The sequence below is a fragment of the Amphiura filiformis genome, chromosome 19 (genome assembly GCF_039555335.1).
Source record: "Amphiura filiformis chromosome 19, Afil_fr2py, whole genome shotgun sequence".
Taxonomy (NCBI): domain Eukaryota; kingdom Metazoa; phylum Echinodermata; class Ophiuroidea; order Amphilepidida; family Amphiuridae; genus Amphiura; species Amphiura filiformis.
In genome coordinates this window covers 37,450,377-37,465,760 of record NC_092646.1, presented here as the reverse complement: position 1 = coordinate 37,465,760, position 15,384 = coordinate 37,450,377, and the positions used below count along the sequence as shown (strand labels likewise).

Genomic DNA, 15,384 nt, shown 5'->3' with positions numbered 1-15,384 from the left:
ATGAATTATTGCATTTAGATTGCTAGGGCTCAGCAGCACAAAGACGTATGTCCATTAGTTGCTGTATGAATGATTGCATCTAGATTGCTTGGGCTCAGCGGCACAAAGATGTATACTGCGCCAATAAAGTATCCTTACACTTGGAAAAATAATCACAATTTCCGAACTGAACAATATTGGGGTAAATTTGTTTTTTTAATAGATGCACTAGCTAATCCTGTACATTATGACACCACATTGAATCCAATGTGACTTCAAGAAGCAAAGTTACAAGCATTTGATTAGACGAAGGTCCAGTTTTAAAAGTGACAAACTAGCCAATTCAAAACTCCACAGACTAGACATCTGGTTTGAGAGTGGTAAATGGCTAATTTATGCGTTTAGCTTTAATTTAAAACAAACGGAACAAAAGAAAATTGAAACAAAAGAACTGACAAATAAAATGAAAGCTTTGAAAAGTACAGAGAAGTAAAACTGAAATAAAACTGCTTTAAATAACGCTTCATTGAAGAAACTGTGTTGTCTCTTTGTTTCGCTTGTTGGAATCTTTTTGCGCCTTGTATAGGCCAGTTTGTCACTTTCACTTTTAAAACTGGACCTTCGTCTATTCAAATGCTTGTAACTTTACTTCTTGAGGTCACATTGGATTCAATGTGGTGTCATAATGTGCAGGATTAGATAGTGCATCTATTAAAAAAACAAATTTACTCCAATATTGTTCAGTTTAAAATTGTGATTATTTTTCCAACTGTAAGGATACTTTATTGGCGCAGTATATGTCCATAAGCTGCTGTATGAATGGTTGCATCTAGATTGCCTGGGCTCAGTGGCACAAAGACATATGTCCATTAGCTGTTGTATGAATGATTGCATCTAGATTGCAAAGGGCTCAGCAGCACAAAGACGTATGTCCTTTAACTGTTGTATGAATGATTGCATCTAGATTGCTTGGGCTCAGCGGCACAAAGACGTATGTCCATTAGCTGCTCTATGAATGATTGCATCTAGATTGCTAGGGCTCAGCGGCACAAAGACATATACGAGGGCCGGTCAAAAAGTTCGTAGAACTCGGTATGTTACTTTGTCGCACGGTATTGAATTTAGTCTCATTTGAAAGCTTGTTCCTTCAAAACATGACTGCAAAGATATTATATTTTTGCATCACTGTATGTGGACAGGACACTCTTCACAAGAAGCCTACCTCCATGAATTCACAGGTACTACCAGAAGTGAATACATGGTCATCATGGAAATTTCTCCCGACAGTGGTGAAAACTCAAATAAACTTTAACAATGTACAGTTGTTGTAAATGGTGATGAAGTGGTTCTTAGAGTTCAAGAATGGAATAAGTGTCCTTGAAAATCATCCAAGGTCCAAAAGACTTGCTGACGTCACCACTAATGATATACACTCTGGTACAGTGGCATTGATAATGAATAAAGAGCCAAATAAGAAAGATGAGATAGCCACAAAATATGACAACTCTGATGAATGTGTTTTCAATATTAATCCATTAACATTTGGGTATCCCAGGGTGTATTCTAGATAGGGTCCCGGAATCTTCATGTACAAAATTGACACCAGTTGACATATTCAGGTCCACACCTTCTATACACTTAGAATGAGGACCAAGGCAAGTTTAATCTATATGTGGGTAAAGGTGATAAGGCATACATTAATCACTGGAATTATGGATTTATGAATTTATTGGAAGCACCTGGATCTCACACCCCTTAAAAGATCATCACTCTGTCACCGTAGTGCAAGGTCTTCATCGCTGTTTCTGAGATCCAGGGATAGTCTTGATGACAGATCATTTGCCAAATGAAAGTACAATTATAGGCATATATCATACAATTTTATAGCAAAATTGAGGCAAGCCATCGTGTGAAGAAGGTTGATGGTAGGAATGTGGCTGTTCTCGGATTGTGTCCTGTACGCTATTCTTAGTTTGTCAAGCTGTCATTCACGACAGAGGGGTCAGTTAATTAAACTAACCATATTGTGGTTCAGGCATGGCCTTCAGTTAGTGAAACCTATTTTAGAATTTTAGGTCCTACCTTCATAATACCAGGTTTGCTGGTGATCAATGCTGGTGAGCCTTCACTGAAGAGTGGCTCAAGGAGCTATCGGAAGACTTCCATTTTGTTGACATAGAAGGTTTCAAGAAAAATTGCGACGGGTACATTAAGGTATGTATTGACCATTCTCAAGGGAGAGACAGAAAGAAATTGGCTAGTACTCTTTCAAGTACCTTGTTCTACGAACTTATTGACCGCCCCTCGTATGTCCATTAGCTGCTCTATGAATGATTGCATCTAGATTGCCTGGGCTCAGCGGCACAAAGACGTAAGTCCATTAGCTGCTGTATGAATGAAAGGCACCCAGATTGCTTGCGCTCAGCAGCACAAAGACGTATGTCCAAGTTTGTTTATACCACTTGGAAGCATGATATAAATTTTCATTAGTTTGACCCGTTTCACATATTTCTCTTTTATAGGCATCTCATCTGGAGTGTTTAGTTCAATTTGCATGTTTACTATGGGAGACATTAAACAGCCTGTTACAGCATGGAGTCATAGATAGCAATGATGTCAAGAACTCAGAACCAGTCAGAACATTACAGGTATGAATATATTGATGGATTGAAACTCAAACTATATTTTGGTCGGCTTGAAATTGGCGAAAATTATTTTGTTATTGCTGCTGCGGGCATCAGTAAAGTTCCAACATAAGCGTTCATCAGTTATGCATTACAAAACTAGCATAAGTGCTGCACCCAACTGTGTTTGGGTATATCTCAAATTCTGTATTAAAACATCGTTGAACAACACCTTTTTGTTCAGTTTCTTTCCACTTGTGTTTGGGTACGATCATCTTCAGAGTTACACTATGGGGCATTGTTATAGACATTTTTACTTCTCATATCAAAACCGCTGGAGCAATACAACACAAAATGTTTTCTTGGTAGGCCTCAATGAAGATAAAACAGAACATGAACAAATCAGATCACGCCCCTTTAAGAATAGCTGCTGCCACAAAAAAAAAGGATGAAAGGTTAAGGTGAAGGTTAGGTGTTAGGGTTGGGATAAGGGTTGGTGTTAAACTAAGGATCAGGATGGTGACCTCTATTCTAAAGTTGTTTTGATGTAGCTAGTGCAAATGGGTCTGGCAGTATTAGCAAATGTTTGGGAAAAGCCTGTGTAATTCATGCACTGATAAAAAGCATTCACTAAGAAAAAAAAGTTTTTCAAGATGAATTCTTTAAGGGATCTAAAATGAGCATTTATTATGCGTTTACGACAGTATTTTTTGTGGGACATGAGAGCACCTCGGACCTGTCGAATTGCATTCTGAATACTGAAGCATGTCTTTCTGATATCAAATAATTTTCATTTTTGAAAATCACAATATAATACAAATTTCATGACAAATCATAAAAAATTGATATTTTTCAAATTTTGATATATAACAGTCCTCGAAGTAAATTATATAAATCTAATGATATATTCTTAAAGTGTATGTAGCAGGGAGGAAAAGCCCGACGGTCAATTGAAAATTTTGACCTTTCATATTGAAGATATGGATTTTTACCCAAAAAGACCTAATTTTTTTTTTGGTGTTTTGGGGAAAAAATCCATATCTTCAATACGAAAGGTCAAAATTTTCAATTGATCGTCGGCTTTTCATCCCACCTACATACACTTTAAGTATAAATCATCAGATTTATAAAGTTTACTTCAAGTACTGTTAAATATCAAAAATATCAATTTTAATGATTTGCCATAAAATGTGTATTAAATTGCAATTTCAAAAATCAAAATTATTTGATATCAGAATGACATTCTTCGTATTCAGAATGCAATTCGATATGTCTGATGTGCTCTGATGTCCCAAAATAAATACTGTCCAAACGCTCATACCCCAGCCCTTAAGGATGTTATTTACATTTTAAAATTAAAATCTTTAAAATCAGAATTGAGCTAAAACATAAATTTGTGCAAAAATGACAAACAACAACATTTTGTTTTAACCCCATGAGAACTACTTGCCTATTGGTCAAAAAGAAGTTTTCATTATCAATTGAACCAATCATCAACATTGTTAGAATAATTTCACCACACAAAAAAATTGGGGTGAATTATTTGCAAAGCTCCATTCTGATCGGTGATTAAAATGAAGATATCATGTAATTGACCTATCAGAGAGAATGTTAGATCGGCAGGTAGTGCTCAGGGGGTTAATTGTTTACTTGTTCCTTTGTCATTGTTTGTTTTCTTAACAGTCCATAATGAAGAGAGTAGCCACCTTCATAAAGGAATACCAACGATCTCACGACAGTGGTGCTGACAAGAGTCGCACCCATACCCTGTCACTTATACTGGATACTCTGGTGGCGATGCTACAGAGGGGAGACAGCAGCGGTACTGAAGATGTCAGTGGGCAGTCTATCATTTACCAGGCTTTGATGATACCAGAAGTGGCCGATGTCTTGATGCAACTGGTTGTGAGGAAGGTCAGTTATCAGGTTATTCCATCTAAAATCCACACTCCCCCTGTGGAAGATTTAGCTAAAGACTTCCACAGAGGGAGTATGAGTTTTGAATAAAATAGATCATTAGGTAATTTCCATTTGAAATACTCACTCCAGTTGTGGAAGATATAGGTAAAGCAATACAGGGGGAGTATGGGTTTCAAAATGATTAACCCTGGCTAATTACATCTGAAAAACATACTCCCCCTGTGGAAGATATTTCCATGATCTTCCACAGGGGTAGTGTGGATTTCAAATGGAATAGCCCATTTTTATTGCTCGTGGAAGTTGATTGAGCATTTCAACTACTCTTCCGATACCTTTGTACAGGAGCCAAGTGTTGTTAATCGGTGATGAATCCACAGTCCAGTAGCGTATGCTCGAACGCAAAGGTACACGTTGGGCGTGAGTGGGTAAAATTTGTTATACCTGGAATCTATGTGTCAGCACTCTCTTATGTTGGAGGTAGCAGCTAAACATTACCACTTTATTCTTTAGTTTCATTGCTGATACCAACAGAGAAATCTGCGATCTTCTTGTAAGGTAGAGTGGCAATGACAAACGGACATTCCGAATGAAAGAATCATGTGAATTAGACGATCTTTAGCTTGTTTTCGTCGTTGAAAGGGATTCAATCATGTTTCACTGTTGTTCATCAGAGATTATTTTTATGGTCAATATGAGTTTGTTTTGAAAAAACAACCCATGTGATTCATGCTTGATAATTGTTTTTCTAACATATAAGGCATAATGTTGTGGTTGCCGGAGTGTTCCTTTAAGCTATAATACCATTTTGAGGGACACAGGATTGAAGCATCATATTGTATTACATGTACCACCAGTTTCAAAATTGAGATTGTAATTGATCCAGCTTTAATGATAACAGCCAGCTGCCTCTTGTTTATTATGTTTATCAACATCCCTGTTGCAAATTGTGAGGTGGGGATTACAATTTAGTGGGTCATGTTTCATGTCATATATAGAATCTACCAAAAACACGTTGACAACGTAAAGAAATCAGCAAGTTGTAAAAAACCCACCTCTGCTCATTTTTTGAAACTTTGTCCCATTTGTAAAAGGTACTGATTTAAACTTTATCATATTTATATAAATTTAAAACATTTCCAGAAGTGTTATGTATCTTTAATATGCAGATGCGATATTAATTTGTAAGCTTTCTGGAACGACCTGAAAGGTTATTATCTTGTTCTTGCATAATAATCATGATTAATGATTGAATTAAGCAAATAACAAGTAGGCTTGTAATCTTGTTGGAAACGCTGTGTTCTGTTGAAATAAAATAAAAACACTGATTTGCTGTTGGTGTTAAAAAATGGGACCAAGTTTCAAAAAGTGAGCCGAGGTGGGTTTTTTTTAAACTTGCTGATTTCTTTACGTTGTCAACGTTTTTTTGGTAGATTTCTTTTCTTTTTATGAATGTAGTCAAGCAGCTCCAAGCTTGGAAAGTCATCAGGTTAGGAAGTGCTCCATAAAACGAATAAAACGAAAAATAGATGTTTGAAGTTGCAATTCTTGATTCATGACAATAAATAATTAAACGAAACTTTATAGTCGTTTATTTTTAAAACTTGCTTGTCATGCGTGACTGTAATGTTAAGAGGCGTACACAATGATCAATATACATTTTAATATATTTTTATTCAAGGCAACGTAAATATGTAAAGAAAATGTAAATATGAACAACACACACCCAATGTTGACAATGCCACAGAGACACAGAGAGTAAGTCCGATTTAGGCCTACTTCAAGTCGGAACTGGTAAATGCGCATTATATTTAAGCCTATACTACGAAGCGTCTAAATGCCCCGAGTAGGCAATATAATCGTGTTTTAATGTTTGTGGTTCTTTGTAGCCCTCTTGGGCAACCTATTTGGATATTCCTATTAAGCGGCGGTTGTCGGCGATCTTTAAATGGTTTGTGGTTTTCATCAAGCCCTGCCCTCTATCGGGAGCTAATTTATAGTTTAAGCTTGTTGGATATCCATATTTCGTGGTTTCTGGTTCTTTGTAGCTATGTGGGGCAATCTATAGTTGCATATCCAAATTTCGCGGTTTCTGGTTCTTTATAGCCCTGCGGGGCAATCTAGTTGGATATCAATATTGAGCTGCAGTTGTTGTTGATCTTTCGCGGTTTGTGGTCTTAATTTGTTGGATATCCATATTTCGCGGTTTGTGGCTGTTTATAATCGATAGGCCTGCGGGCAATCTAATTGGATATTCAAATTTCGTGGTTTGTGGTTCTTTGTAGCCCTGCGAGGCAATCTAGTTGGATAACCCTATTTAGCGGCGGTTATCGGCGATCTTTCGTGGTTTGTGGTTTTAATTTTCCTCATCAAGCCCTGCCCTCTATCGGGAGCTAATTTATAGTTTAAGCTTGTTGGATATCCATATTTAAGTGGCTTGTGGTTCTTTGAAGCCCTGTGGGGTAATAGTTGCATATCGAAATTCCGCGGTTTGTGGTTCTTTATAGCCCTCTTGAATCAATCTAGTTGGATATCAATATTGAGCGGCAGTTGTTGGCGATCTTTCGCGGTTTGTGGTTTTAATTTTTGGATATCCATATTTCGCGGTTTGTGGTTCTTTATAATCGATAGGCCTCGCGGAAATCTGGTTGGATATCCAAATTTCGCGGTCTGTGGTTCTTTGCAGCCCTCTGGGCAATCTTGTTGGATATCCCTATTAAGCGGCGGTTGTCGGCGATCTTTCGCGGTTCGTGATTTTAATTTCTCGTATCAAGCCCTGCCCTCTATCGGGAGCTAATTTATAGTTTAAGCTTGTTGGATATCCATATTTAAGTGGTGTGTGATTCTTAATAGCCCTGCGGGGCAATCTAGTATATATCCAAATTTCGCGGTTTGTGGTTCTTTATATCCCTGTGGGAAATCTAGTTGGATAACAATATTCGGCGGCAGTTGTTAGCGATCTTTCGCGGTTTGTGATTTTAATTTGTGACAATTTATAATATTTATTCCAAATATAATTTCAATGTGAGCTGTGAACAGAGCCACTGATAAATGTGTTTTAAATGACGAAAATATCATGATCGTCAGGCATGGTGAAAGCATCTGGATGGTGAAAGTAGGCCCTAGGCCTACATGTGAATAAAAAATCAAACATGTTTGTTTGATGAAAAAAAAAATAATATCACAATAGCAATGGATGTTCGAAATGCTGTTATTCTTGATTTATCTCAATAAATTGGTTAATAAAACATTAAAAAAAAAAAAGGTGGTGGGAAGTTTCGAACTTGAGCAAAACTTCTTAAGTGGATTAGAAGTCCATGGCCTTAACCACTTCGCCACGTGGACGTCCCGACATAACGACGTGTGAAAGTGGAGTATTTATTAATATGAATGTATGCTGTGGTCCGGAAAGAATAAAAGAATTGTGAAAAACTTGATTTTTTTGGCGAATGGGATCCAGAATTTGTATGTAGGGTATCCAGGAAAATGCTAGGGTATATTTTGAAAGTGAATCTCAAAAAGTAGTGCGACAGTGACAGCCATGTATGGCTGTAGCAGTGACGAAGATTCTGGATATCAGTATGATTAGCTATGATTTGCCACTAATTTTGGCTATGAAATACCGCGTGAAATAAACAAGAATGTTTGTTTATTATAAAACAATCGGATTGACTGTAAGATTGGTGTAACTTTTTGAATTAATGAGTTATTAAAATATTACACTTTGGACAGTAAATAAGATTTAGCATGGTTTTAGATATATTTTGTACCCAGCGAAAAATATCATAGAACAATAGCGTTTTGTTTCGTGTAAATATAGTCTTGCGGTGCATCCGTTTATTCTTCTTTATCAGTCGGTTTTTTTTTAAAACTTGCTGGTCATGCTACCGCATGACTCTAATAGGGATAACCATCAAAATTTCATGTTGCCCCTATTGCTACAAAAGTGGTGGTTAAATGGTCAAAAACTTTTCGAATTATGAATTTTTAAAGTTTCCCATTCTGACCGGTCATTGGAACGAAATAAAATGACAAGGTCCAAAAATAGCAATTGGGAGCAAAATTGGCATAAGCATATATTTACCTTTATATATTTCTTTATTTTAACATAATATGCAAACATGAAACAAGCATATTGTGAAAGTATCAAAGGGGTTTCTTATGAAATGGCACTTTACAAGTCAATGGCATAAATTGTTTTTTCAAACCGAGGCATTGAAATCATGCATTTAGCGAACATTTGCCAAAAATCATCCAAGATGACCGATATGGCACAAAATCAAAATTGCACTAAGTCCAGGTAAACTTTTTTTTTCACAACCAAAAATGTCGATGTTATTGGGTTTAATATGACCAATTAGTAGGTGTATGCAAATTAAATCTTAAGTGTCATTGAAGGTCATTGACTCATTCACAACAATAGAGGTTATCCACTTCACTCATCATGCTCATGAGTGACTTCTAACAAAAGGTGCTGGTTCCCATAGTATTTCTCATTCAAAACAATTCAATACATGATGACCTCGGAGTTACCTGCATGACTTTCAAGGGCTATTTTGAAACAGTTATGGTTGCACATTCAGGTACTTCTTTTGAAAGTTCTAAACAAGGTATAGCCAGCAGCAAGTTGTAGATGGTATGGGCCTAAATATAAGAAAACGTTTAGGGTTGAAATCAGGTGAAAAATACATCAAATGAGCACGAAACTTCACATTTATGTTCAGAAAGGTGTCTTCTTAGCATGATTCGAAAGGAGTATGGAAATTCCAAAGGGAAGCTGGTGATTTAATTTGTAACTCGAGATCTACTTGTTCAATATTTTAACCTTTTTACAGAGGGTATGATAGAGGTATTACTGGCAACTCTGCCAAATTTCAGCTCAGTAGGCTACGTTTTCACCTGAAATTATTGACATGAATATTTTGTGCCATTCTTGAGCAGTGCTGAACTCAGCCACTGGCAATTAAAGCGCACTGTGGCGATGGACCAATTTTGACTTCGCACTTACAGGAAAATGAAATAAGTTATGTTGCTGTAATTTGCAAGATAGTTACAAAATATAATTGGCATTAACTTCCCCAATTTTTACAGAAAAAAAAAAAAAAATAAAAGAATGAGATCAATTTAGAAATGTCTGTGCAAGCAGTGCACAGTTGAGCTCCCTGCATGTCTATGGGAGTGTTCTAATCAAGTTGATGGTTCATTGGTCATCCCTATATAGAAAGGGCTGAAAATTGAATTGCAGAGACAAATCAGATTGGACGGAGAAAGCAAAGTTGCAAAAATGGTATGGCCCTGAAAACGAGCAGACCAGTCATCAATTTAAAGGTCCGTAACGCAATGAGCATGTTTTGTATTGCGCTATAGTAAGCGCCGTATATTATTAACCTGATCAACAGCATCATACCCCCGATTTTTCTCATTGTTGATGAGTTTTTGGTATCATAAAATGAATCATATTTTTCTCATTACCATCCTGCAATTTGACGCTTCACATCGATGTATTTTCAAAGATATCTTGAAAAAACACCTGGTTAGAGGCTACCACTTGATCGATATTTTACACGACCCAGGGGTTTTGGGTAGTCATAGAATGAAATCGGAATAAATTTGGAAGGTTTCGAATCAGTACCAATTCGTCCGCAGAAATACATCAAATACTATCAAGCTATATAGATGGCGCTATAATGATATAAAATAAAAAACAAAAATAAAGAAATACATGGCGAAATAAATAAGAAAACATAACCTATATTGTCAAGCATGATACAAGGAATACGAAAGGCATATAGTGATGTGATTTGGTGGAGGCTTGGCACTTAGCGGTCTTCAAATTCCACTAGGTTTTCATCGCAAAATATGCTAATTGGGTAGCGTATTTGCATAAATTTCTGTCCGTCCGTCTGTTCGAGGTTGCGAGTGTATAGTTTATCGGAACTGTTAAGGTGTATAATAGTGATGCGACTTGCTGGCGGGGTGGCAATTGGGGGTCTTCAAATTCAACTAGGTTTTCAGTGCAAAATATGCTAATTTGGTACTAGCTCATTTCTTTTTTTAAATTTTTAATTTAATTTTTTTTTTTTGGAAGTACTTTTCCCCCAGTGGCAAGGGAAATCTCCCCAGATAAAATGATGTGTGTTGAGGTGGAGGCATTGTGGCCAACGCTTTGCATCGAGAACCGTGCAACCTGAGAATAAATATAATAAAAATCTTTATTTAATCTTAAAATAATGCTAGGATTAAAGCCATAATGTGTGATTTGCATTTAAAGAATACATTCCTATTAAATTTAGTTTTCACTGATCATATAATATTGTCCCTTCTTAATTTCGAGCCAAACAAAATGTAGTAAAATGAAGAAACTGCTATTTCATTCCAGTGTCTACAATGTGTGTATTAGCTCGTGATATTATCATGATTATTGATGGTGCTTCACACAGCTGGGATGTACAAACAAAACAAATAGCAATATGAACACAGCTAATACGTAAGAGGAGTAGCGATATGCACTCAGTTTAATTATGCGTCACTGTTTCAATGATTCCCACACACACGATTTGTTTAGCCATCACTTGATCTGTGAACTCTGAATAAAACCGGAGATCTCCAGTTTTATTATACTAGCACATGGTGTTTTAGTACACCAATGGGCATTAGAATCATGCAAAAAGTAGAAATTCAAGAAAAATCAGGGCGTTGCTGTGGAGCAAATCACACATTATGGCTTTAAGGATACTTGTATCATTGCACTCAACTCTATGGAAAACAGTTTGCTAATTGCTTTGAATGAATTATGCTCAACTTACTGGAACAGTGAAATATTACCATGGCGATAGGATTTCCGGTGGTGGTACTAATCACAACAATCTACTCCCTCTGTTTATTGTTCCTGTTAAACCTAATATTATCGCTTACGTAGCATTTGCGTCAAAGCTTAAACTTGATACGATTGATTATATTTCTTTGGCCTACATTGTAAAAGGTCATAACAACAACTAAGTTTGTTCTACTGAAGTTAGTGGTCCTGGCCGGTGTTTCTAGTTTTTTTTAACTTGATCATGTGCAAAACATCAACTTGACACATTGTCATGTAGATCTCTTGTATAGGTCCTTCTTCAAAACATTTATTACAAGCAGGGCTGGACTTCTACACATGCCCACCTACCAATGGCATGTACTTTTACTGTTGGGCCTGTAATATTCTAAAAGTATTAGCCCAACTATACTGTAAAAGTAGAAATTTTTGCGCTACATTTATTTCCGCGCTTTTCACTTTCCAAGCTGCCACCGCGAAAATAACAAGGCTCGAATATATTCCTTTTGTAAGAAAACTTAAAATCACAAATTTAAAAACAAGGGAAACGGTTCAAAATTGGCAAAACGCGAAAAATTAATCACGCAAAAATGTCCACTTTTACAGTAGTATTTAACCCTCATAGTATTGATAATTTCAATTTATTATCATGGTAATGATATTTCATTGGCGTAAATACTACAGGGGTACTCCAAATAGTAAATTGACATACATACTGGAGAGGGAGGGTTATCGGGAAAAAGCGCTCAACCCACCACCGCCCGTCCCAAGTCGGGGACAGTGCAGCAGAATGTTAGAATGATGGAACAGGATTTATAATATGTCTACCTGGGCTTGATAAAGCAAACAACAACTTGCTTCATCTTTACACGTCCTTAAAAAATGTCAATTGCAGATCAAGCCAGGAAGAGGTTACTCGACGGCTATGGAACATGGGGGTCTTTCTGGGGAAAATTGTGTGAAAAATAGGGTGGGGGTGTTGGAGTGTTTTGGGGGAAGATGCTAAAGAATGGGGTCTTTTGAATGAAGTTCCTAAAAAATGGGTTTGGGAGCAGATGAAAAAAAATTCGAACCTTTCGAGAGCAGATCATGCTGAAAAATTGGGGTTTTTTTGGGTTTTAAGGTGGGTCGATATCATAGCGGTGCTTGAGCTAATGATGCTTGTGCTCCAAAATTGAAGAAAATAAAGACCACTCTGAGGAGGGAATTGAATGGGTTCAATATGTGACATCCAAAGTCTCATTGTAATGGGTTTTATTTTTGTCTCCCCTGAACTATGTTCAGATAGAGAACTAGTGATCACTGGGGTGCGTATGTGTTTGCTGGCAAACGAGGACATACTTACTTCGGACGGACTTACTTCCAACCGAGGACAGTCCTCAGTCTGAAACTGCTGCAAAAGACCTCAAATGTATGCTAAATGCATTATAGCGATATTTGCCTTAAACCGAGGACCATACATGTAAAAACTACAGTCAGCAGTTGATGGATGAAATTCCATTTCTTATTATACACACAAAAAAATCCCCTATTTTAGTCCACGGTTAGGCGATGAAAATACGATACACACATCCTCGGTTAGATAGCAATACACACTGTCCTCAGTTGGCGGCAAACACACACAGGGGGGTGGGCATATATGTGTGTTCGGAAAAGCTTGTGAACACATTATCTTGAGAACCGTTAAGTGCTGTGATGACAAAACTTGGTAGGGGGTAGCATGACCTGAGAGTCTCGACATGATCAGATTTGTAGTGCAAAATATGGTTAATGAGTACCTAATTTGCATAATTTATGCGTATGAGCAAAATACCTTGTGAACAGATTATCTGGAGATCCGTATGGGGTAAAGTGATGTAACTTAGTGAGGAGTAGTGCGGCCAGAAGTTCTTGACCTGAGAAGATTTTAGCCCAAAATATGCTAAATCGCAAGGTCATTTGGGGTCATGCAGAGTCAATTCACCATATATTGTTACAGGTTCATGAAATTTGGTGGGTATGACTACTGTACCAAGACAAAAAATGTCAAGGTCATTTTGGGGTCATTTGGGGTCATATGAAGTCAAATCGCCGTAGATTGTTTGCAGGTTCATGAAATTTGGTGGTCGACCACCATAACAAGACAAAAAATGCAAAGGTCATTTTGGGGTTATCCAGGATCAAATCACCATATATATTGTTGCAGATTCATGAAATTTGGTGGGAACAACTACCGTTGCGAGACAAAAAATGTCAAGATCATTTTGGGTTTATTCAGGGTCATCTGGGGTCAAATCGCCATAGACTGTTGCAGGTTAATGAAATTTGGTGAGAATGACCACTGTAGCGAGACAAAAAATGTCACAGTCATTTTGGGGTCATTCAGGGTCAAATCGCAATAGGTTATTGCAGGCTCATGAAATTTGGTGGGAACAACCACTGTAGTGAGATAAAAATGTCAAGGTCAAAGGGGGTCATCCTAAGTCAAATCGCCATAGATTGTTGCAGGTTCATGAAATTTGGTTGGAACGACCCTATAGGCTGCAATGGAATCTATATGGGGTTGACCTTTATTGCTGGATTTGGTCAGTAAAGCATTCTACCAGATCTCAAGAGGCATTATTGATTCAAGAGATTCAAGATTTTATTTGATTATATTTTATATCGTGGCCCTCAGGCCCAAATACATGAGATATTAAAAACATTTAAAATGACTTGTAAAAATACTATCCACATTCATGCACAATAAATATTACATACAGATTATAATATGCTAGTTGAAATCCATACACCCTATGGAAGACATGCCCTGAATCTTCCACGCAGGTAAATGGGGTACCTGAATGGGTCCATAACGTCCATTTGAAATCTACACCCCCTGTGTGGGAGATTAAAGGCATGTCTTCCAAACTGGAATATCCCAATTAGTAAAAATATTTAAAAGCTTAAGAATATAAAATGACATCGAAAGAAAGAACCAAATATGTCCACTGCCTACCTAAGTACTTTCACACACCCTCACACCCACCCCCACACCTTATACACCCTTTTACGCAACCGCCCACCCATTGTTACCCCCCCCCCACTTCTATCCTCACAAAGCCACAACTTCTCCTGCACATCTATACATTCTGAAAAACAATTTAAGGGCTCGGATAGCAATGTTTGCGCAGTATTTTGTCTGGGACATGGGATGAGAGCACATCTTACATATCGAATTGCATTCTGAATACGAGGGATGTCCTTCTGATGTCAAATAATTTCGTTTTTTTTTAAATTTGCAATAAATATACAAATTTTATGGCAAATTATTTAAAATTTATCTGTTTGATATATTTAACAGTCCTTGAAGTAAACTTTATCTAATGATAATGTACTTAAAGTGTATGTACATATTTTGTAGCTGGGAGGAAAAGCCGATGATCATTTTAAAATTTTGACCTTTCATGTTGAAGATACGAAAGGTCAAAATTTTAAAATGATCATCGGCTTTTCCTCCCAGGTACATACACTTTAAATACATATCATTAGATTTAATTCACTTTACTTTGAGGACTGTTGAATATCAAAAATATAAAATTTAAAAAATTTGCCATAAAATTTGTATTACATCGCAAATTAAAAAAAAAAATCAAATTTATTTGATAGCAGAAGGACATTCCTCGTATTCAGAATGCAATTTGATATGTCTCATGTCTCAGAAAAATACTGTGCTAATGTTGCTATCTGAGCCCTTAAGCAATATTAAAAAAATGATATTGCACTTCTATTCAGGAAATGACTTGTATAGGTTTACATACATGTAATAAGTTAACACCAAATGGAACTGCCTGTCTAGGGGTTGTGGTTCTTTCAGTTTTTTCGTCCAGCAATTTCCCTCATTGGGATGTTCTCTTCCTGTCCTCCACGTTTACAACATTGGCACCTTTCTTTGTCAAATAGAAACCCAGCCAAAGTATATAGAAATGGATTGAGGGTGGAATTGATTGGCAGAGCAAATGTTGCTATCCAGGCATAAGCCATAGGGCTTACTTCAACCGCACCTGCCTGGACAAGAATCGATACTATCCC

At 37.0% G+C, this 15,384-nt stretch overlaps 1 protein-coding gene across 1 annotated transcript in view; it reads left to right on the top strand.

The window, feature by feature from the left end:
- LOC140141622 (serine-protein kinase ATM-like) overlaps positions 1-15,384 on the top strand; it is a 128,796-nt gene that overhangs the window by 27,897 nt on the left and 85,515 nt on the right. The window contains exons 15-16 of the mRNA XM_072163533.1: positions 2,502-2,627; positions 4,287-4,517. Coding sequence (XP_072019634.1) covers positions 2,502-2,627; positions 4,287-4,517 — 357 coding nt within the window. The remainder of the gene's footprint in view (positions 1-2,501; positions 2,628-4,286; positions 4,518-15,384) is intronic.